The following is a 7,153-nucleotide window of genomic DNA, read 5'->3' as shown; positions in this document are numbered from 1 at the left end:
AGAAAACGGAAAAAGAGAAAGAAAAAATAGGTAAAAGCCAACAAAATTAAAAAAACAGGGGGTGACCCGCCGCGCTCATGGGGCGGCCCAATAGGGCACGCGAGGGGAAGGGGGGCTCATTGTCAGCGCGTCACGCACTGAATAGGAGCACCCGACATGCCCCCCCCCCCCTCCGGATGTGGCTAAATAGGAGCGCTTCCAGAACGGACTTGTGCAACAGGCTGGCCACGTGCTTAGCACCGTCTCCGCCGACGCCATCCGGCTGAGCAGTTGCGTCGTGGACGTCGGCATCGACGGCAGGGTCAGAGCTGGTCTTGGGATGCGGCAGCGAGTTTGGGGTCTGAAGCGTCCGTCTATGTTGAAATTTTATGACCGGACAATCACCGGGCCGTCCGCCCGGGCATATAGTAGAGTTTGAGACCCTCGGATGTAGATACTCTCATGACAGCCAAGATAAGCTCGTCCTTTGTTTGGATGAGCTAGCTTTTGATCGACTCCGCCGCGTCCAGCTGCTCGTTTCTCTCTCATTCGACATGTATACTCCGTTTTCGTTTCCGTCAGGGACGCCCACCGTTGAGCTCAGTTGTATCGACTCAAATGGCAAAAGTTGCACTAGTTTACACTTGCATAGTAGATAACAGTACAAGTTTTACGTAATTGTTTTGCAAGTTTTCGATATATTCTTATTCTCACGTACAAGAATAGAAGCAAAAGTCATTATGATTTCAGTTTGTCTAATTCACATCTAGATGTTTTTTAAGTATGTCATATCTAAGCTCCCACAACTATATAATGCAGCAACAAAAAACAAAAGAAACTAGGAAAAAAATATACACCACAAATAGAGTGAACATCAGCTTAAATGTAACATAATGTGTCCTAGACAGACCCTTATGATTTTTCATGTTATGCGTAAATGTATATATATTTCTGTGATTTCTTCTCTTTTTATGGTTAAACCACACCTGTAATTCCTTTTTCTGTAGAAATAATTTTTTCCTTGTTTTTGTCTTTGTTCATTTTTTTTATAACACCACTTCCTCAGAAAGAATATGTTCTTCTCTCTTTATATTTTCATTCATTTGCTTTTTTAGGTAACACCACTTCAAGAGTTCTAAAGCATTTGGACATGTTTTTTCTTATTTTTGTTTGTCACATTTCTTATTTAAAATATATTCTTAGTTTAAAATATATTGCTTTTTGCCTTTTTTGGATTTCCCGGTCGATATTTATTCTTTTTTTATTTGTACCTTTTCAATTCTAGATTTTTCAGTTCACTATTTTGAATGGTCATTATTACATTGTCGAAATATCTATGTTATTTTAATTTTCATGTGATACATTGATCCTCAATGATTTTTGTTTAAATATAATATATTGGAATTATGGTCTAAATTCCCTCTTTTATCCTTCTTGAATTTTTATAACTATAGAGTAATATACGTGTCAAAGCAAAAGCAAATCTTATATACTTGGTGATGGTTATGGAGACTGGATTTTCTACCATGCACGGAAGGTCCCGTGCATGGTCTAGTTGGCACTCTTTGTAGAATACCTTATTCATACGTCTAGAACTATTCATCAACATTAAGTACATGGGCCCAGTAATGCAAATTAAATGTCATCCCCGTGCGGAACCAGTCTATCCATACAAAAGCTAACATTTTATTTTCTTGTGAGATATTAATTCATCAATTCCTAACGACATGCTCTTTAAAACAAGGTTAATATTGAATATATTTTAATTGAGTTTCAATTTCATCAGCATATTTCACTCATTTTTTAAACTGATTTGACTCATTTTAAAAAGCATATTCCAGTCATTTAAAATAATCATTTATCTCAAAATGTTGACTTTGCACATTCCAAACAATGCTTTTATTCATTTGGAACAAACTAATTTTGCTTAATTCAGAAAAACGATTTCACTAATTTCAATAAAATAATTTCACTCAATTTTTATTTGTATTTCACTCATTAAGAATCATTTCAATAACTGATTTAATCATTAAAAATTTCTAAAGGTCAAAATTATAACGTGTTTAGAATCTATCCAAGGTTGATCTTGTTCTAAAGGTCTTGATGCGATGAGTTCAAATATATAAAAACTTCCAAAAAAGGAATTTTGGTTTCAAAGATAATAGATTTTGTAAAGGAAACTAAAAATGATGGATTTTGAGAGGAAGAGAGGAGATGCTGGCAGCCATGCATGTGTCATAGTTTGTGAGCAGAGAGAAAGAAACGCATGCATGGCATTAAGTGGACTGACATGATACAATGCTATATTAATGCGAACGGCATACTCTATACGTATACGCAAAGCATAGTTTGCATGCACTCGGATCTCCAGCGTAATCCAGCGATGGATGCATGCACTGGACCTACCGTGCATGAGAGAATCGCTTTTCTCGATGGTTATGCAGTTTTTTCTATGTATAGTGTGTGGTCATGTACAAAGAAAAATCTCTCTCTCTTTTTTTTTGAACTTTTGATCGGTTGGGCTTAGATAGTAGCACTTCCTGTCAGCTGGGCGTTGATCGGGGTGAGTATTGGAATTGACTGGAACTTAAATCAGAACAATTAACTTCGTTGGATGTGAGTCAAACATTTCAAGGAACAATAGACTGGAACAAAGAAAATATTCAGGCACCTGAGCTGTTTGGTCATTTGCTTTATTTTAAAGCAGGGCGAAAGCCTGTTTCAAGAGCTGCTCCCAAACAAAATAGCTATGAAACGAAGAAGAGGACACTGCTCCCTCCCTCACTAAATATAAGTCTTTTTATGTATTTTAATATGAACTACATACGCAGCGAAATGAGTGAATCTATACTTCAAACTACGTTTATGTACATCCCTATGTAGTTCAATACTGAAATCTCTAAGAATACTTATATTTAAAAACGGAGGGGGCATAAAACAAGAGAAGAAGATACTTCTCTGTTAAAAAGGAACTAGCAAGTGTTTCATAACTTCGATTAGCAGCTGCACCAAAAGAGCAAGAACGATGAAGAAAAAGTATGGATGGAAATCACAGGAAACATTACCCAAACTGCCAAACATAATCAATCGACATATATCTCTGATTCTGATAATTCAACTGTCTGTTCAAGTTTCACAACACAGCAGGTTCCCTTCCCTTGGCATGTTTTCTTCTTAAGAACAGTATAAAGAGAAAGTGAGAGAGAATTCGCAAAAAGATAGGCTAAATTTGACGATAGTTCTAGCAAAACTGAAGTTCAGATCCTGTAAACAGGACGGAAATAGTCTGCCAAAATGGAAATCTGACGAAATTCCTATGGCGGTAGCTTCCATCGATCTCTTCTCTCCCTTGATGATTCAGTTCACTGCGCCTGCGCGGGTCTTGGAGCTCCCGAGCCCGAGGGTGAGGTCCAGCTCATGCTCATCCGAGGCGCACACCTCATGGATGCGCTCCCCCTCCCACGCATTCACCAGCACCGGCCTCCCGCCGCTCCCGAACGCGAAGTCATCCGCCTCACGGTGCTCCATTTGGACGTCGCCATGGGCCGCCAGCGCCACCGGCGAGCACGTCCCGCTCTGACACGGGGTGCGCATCCTCGAAGAGCTCGCGGTGGCCGCTGCCATCTCCCCGGAGACTCGGAAGGGGTTCGAAGGAGCCATGAGGCTGTAGGTCGGAGACGACGGGCCGGCTGACGATATCTGGAAACCGGAGAGCCAGGCCGGGTCTGGACCGACCCCGTGGCCGCCGCGGGGACTCGACGGTGTGGAGTTGGGCAGAGAGGCGTAATCGTCGTAGGCGCTGCCGCCGGCGCTGAACCATGGCGGCTGGACCTGGACACTCGGATACTCGCCCCATCCCGTGTTGAGGTGGGGCATGCGCCGCGGCGAGCCAGACGGCGGGGTCACCGGCGCGCTGATGGAGCCACCGCTGAAGTAGTCGTACGAGTGGGGCGAGTATCGCGGGAACTTGGAAGAGGACGCGAACCCGGAGCCGGAGGAGAGGTTCTTGAGCCAAGGGATGAAGGAGCTGCCCTCATAGTAGCTGCTGCCGCCGCCGAGCGTGGTATGCGAGGACGTGCCGGAGGTCGGGAAGGTGGACGGCCCTGCCCTCGGGTTGTACGGGGCCCGCGGGCTCACCGGGTGCGACGAGCACGGGCTTCGGGAGCCCGACCGGACCACCGGGTTGGCACCTTCTGCTGCTGCTGGAGGCTTGCAACCCTGAAAAATGAATAAGTTAGTGTGAGTGTGTGACATTGTGAATTTTGTTTGACATCTCATTCGTGTGAGATTACAGTGTGTTGCCGGACAAATGCATATTTACCGGGACAAGATAATCAACTGGGCACTAGAGGTAGGTATAAGCCTAGTCTATGTTACTACATGCATAATGTGTACTCCTTCCATACCAGCTGATTTCTGATGACGGAAGGAGAACAATATTGGCACGTGCCAAGGAAGATTCATTTATCTTCATTTAACACCTGTATAGTACAGCCGTCGCAATGCCAAATGCTGGCGGCGACACACTTTCATAAAGGCTGATTGCACGAAAAAAGGAAAAAGGAAAGAGCATGCTCGTCTCTAGAATGTCATTTTGTATTGCAAAACGGTCTTCTGAAATCAAAGCCCTGCCTTCTTTGACAGTCTTAGCTCCTTTGATGAAAATATTCGGTCATGCACTGCCCATATGCACCTGCATATGACCACGCCACTAACTTTTGTCCCCATGATTGATTCTTTACCTGCCTTTTCTCTCGCATGAACTCTTCTATCCAAGCACGTACGTCTACTAATTTTTTTAACTACTTCCTCCATAAAAAAAATATAAGAGTCTAAACGCTCTTATATTTCTTTACAGGGGGGTACTTGCTAAAGCATGGCTTTGCAAGATTGTGGCAAATGTTTGGACAGTGAACAGATTCGATGCATAGCAGAGATGCTAACTGAAAAAAAGGAAAGGAGCTAGGAGCTTTGGTACATTACACCCTTACTTGCCTAAAAAGACACGAGAAAGAAAAGAAAGTGAGATCAAGAAGAATAGCAGAAGACCCCCTCATTCCCTCAAGTAAGAGCAAATCTCCTCACATTTTTTGGAAAAAAAGTTACAAATCACGGGAGAAATGATTTCACGGCGGGTTCTCTCCGCAGCTATAGCAGTTGTATAGCGGGCAAGCGCGGCTATGGCGGAAACTTTTCCGGTCAGGATAGAGGATTTTTCTGTAGATTATTGTTGAACATTAGAGCGTTCAGCGGGATATTCGGAGCATTTTGCGGTTGTGGCCATAGCATTGCGCGGAGGCTCCCAACAATTATAGCTGGCTATAGCGGAAACTTTTCTGGACAGGAGAGAGGATTTCTTTAGGTTATTGCTGAACTTTGGATCGTTCAGCAGGATATTCGGAGCATTTCGCGGTTGTGGCCATAGCGTGCCGAGGCTCCCAACAACTATAGCGGGGCTATAACGGCATTTTCACGGGAGATTTAATTTCATTAAGAAAAAATCACAAAACTTTACAGGCCTCCTCACTTAATACGGGGAAAAGAAGCAATACGCATTGCTGCAATTCTATCTATAGCTTTTGCTTGGAAACAGGCACACAAACACACACTTACGTAATGATGTGCGTGTGGTTCCCCTTTGCCTTGTCCCACATGTGCAAACATAAGAAGGGAGTCTCAAATCTCGCAGGGAACGGATGAGACGACCTAGGTGATAAAGGATCAAGAAAAGGAACCATTGAAGGGAGAATTTCAACACGAAAAGGAAATCAAAGCAAACCATAGCAAAACCAGCTGAGAGGAACGGAAATCTACGGCTCAATCCATCCACCCTAAAAAGAAAGAGATCACTCGATCCGGAAGGAATTAATCGCTGAACCGAGAAAAGAAAGAGCTCAACCAAATGAGAAGGAATATCAGATCGTCCCACAGCTCGGCAAGAATTGATGTACGTACGTGCGTACAGCCGCGCGCACGAACGCATGCATGAAGCAAAACGGCGTCGAGACAGAGGAGAGGAAGGAGAAGGTGAATGAGTTTGCACGGAGGGAGGGACGGGACGGACCTTGCGGTAGGTGGTGCCGTCGGGCTCGACGGTCCAGCCGGCCTCGTCGCAGAGCGCCTTGAGCACCTCGTTGTTGTCGCAGTGCTTGGGGAGCGCGTAGCCGCCGCGGGCGCGCAGCCCGTGGAAGATGTTGGCGGCCACCGCGCGCCGGCGCCGCTCGCGCCGCCGGTTGTTCTCCCGCTCCCTCCACGTCGGCACCCTCGACGCCATTCCCCTCTCCTCTCTCTCTCTCTCTCTCTCTTCCCGTCAGAGTGCGGAGCTCGCGAGGTGGTGGTGGACTGGAGGAGGACGCGGCCGCCGCTCTGCTTAAAAAGCGGCACTGCGAACGCCCCGGGTGGCGATTTTACCTCTCTGCCCTCGAAGGTCGTCCCGCGTCCAAGCAAGGGATGAAGGGCAGGGTTGGTATCCTGCGCGGTAATAATTGGCCGAGTTAAAGCGATCCGGGTTTGGAAGGCGTTCATAGCCGATCGCCCCGGGCACGTGCGGTGTAGCTGGGAGGAGGGGTGGTGGGCCCGTCGTATCAGTGGGAGTGACCGGTTGTCAAAGCGCGTACAAGATTTATTTTGCTAATGGGCCGGCCATCTGTCACGCTGTAATGCGCTCGGATCCTGTGCTTCGCTCTGGTTTTGTGAAGATGTTAGATTCTTCATTCACATTGCTTTTGTGAAGCTTCCGGAGGATTTTCATCTTTTTTTTATCTTTGAATTTTTATATTTTTATTTATTTTCTTGAAATTTTCATGAATAATTTTAGAATTTACGATTTTTATAAAATAGTAACCAACTTCCAAACCCATGATTTTTTCAATTTCGTAAAAATTTCCAAGTTCATGAACTATTTTTAAATATGTGAATATGTTTCAAATTAGTGAACCTTTTCAAATTCATGTACTTTTTTGAATTTGCGATTGTTTTTTAATTCACAAACAATTTTGGAATTGATTAACTTTGTAAAATTCGTGAATATTTCTTGAATTCATGAATTTTTTTCATAAAATTCATGAACTTTTTTCAATCAACGATTTGTTTTCTGAATTGACTAGCATTTATTGACTTTGTAAAAAAATCAAATTCATAATATTTTTACAAATTTCCTGAACTTTTTAAAATT

At 44.0% G+C, this 7,153-nt stretch overlaps 1 protein-coding gene across 1 annotated transcript; it reads right to left on the bottom strand.

Annotated features, from left to right (window-relative positions):
• Positions 1-3,059: 3,059 nt before the first annotated feature.
• On the bottom strand, positions 3,060-6,298 carry LOC123138500 (protein BZR1 homolog 3-like). Its single transcript, XM_044558480.1, has 2 exons — positions 6,044-6,298; positions 3,060-4,197 (listed from the first exon to the last, which is right to left on the bottom strand). Exons 1-2 carry the CDS (start codon positions 6,251-6,253, stop codon positions 3,337-3,339), a joined length of 1,071 nt encoding a protein of 356 aa, XP_044414415.1. The 5' UTR covers positions 6,254-6,298; the 3' UTR covers positions 3,060-3,336.
• Between the last annotated feature and the right edge of the window lie 855 nt (positions 6,299-7,153).

This window comes from Triticum aestivum, chromosome 6B, assembly GCF_018294505.1.
Source record: "Triticum aestivum cultivar Chinese Spring chromosome 6B, IWGSC CS RefSeq v2.1, whole genome shotgun sequence".
In the NCBI taxonomy this organism is placed as follows: domain Eukaryota; kingdom Viridiplantae; phylum Streptophyta; class Magnoliopsida; order Poales; family Poaceae; genus Triticum; species Triticum aestivum.
This window is presented reverse-complemented; position numbering and strand designations above follow the sequence as displayed.

Excerpts from the sequence above, each read along its gene's own strand:
- LOC123138500 (XM_044558480.1), bottom strand. The coding sequence starts at position 6,253 with ATGGCGTCGAGGGTGCCGACGTGGAGGGAGCGGGAGAACAACCGGCGG. Across the intron at positions 4,198-6,043 it reads ACGGCACCACCTACCGCAAG|GGTTGCAAGCCTCCAGCAGC; the intron begins GTCCGTCCCGTC and ends TTCATTTTTCAG.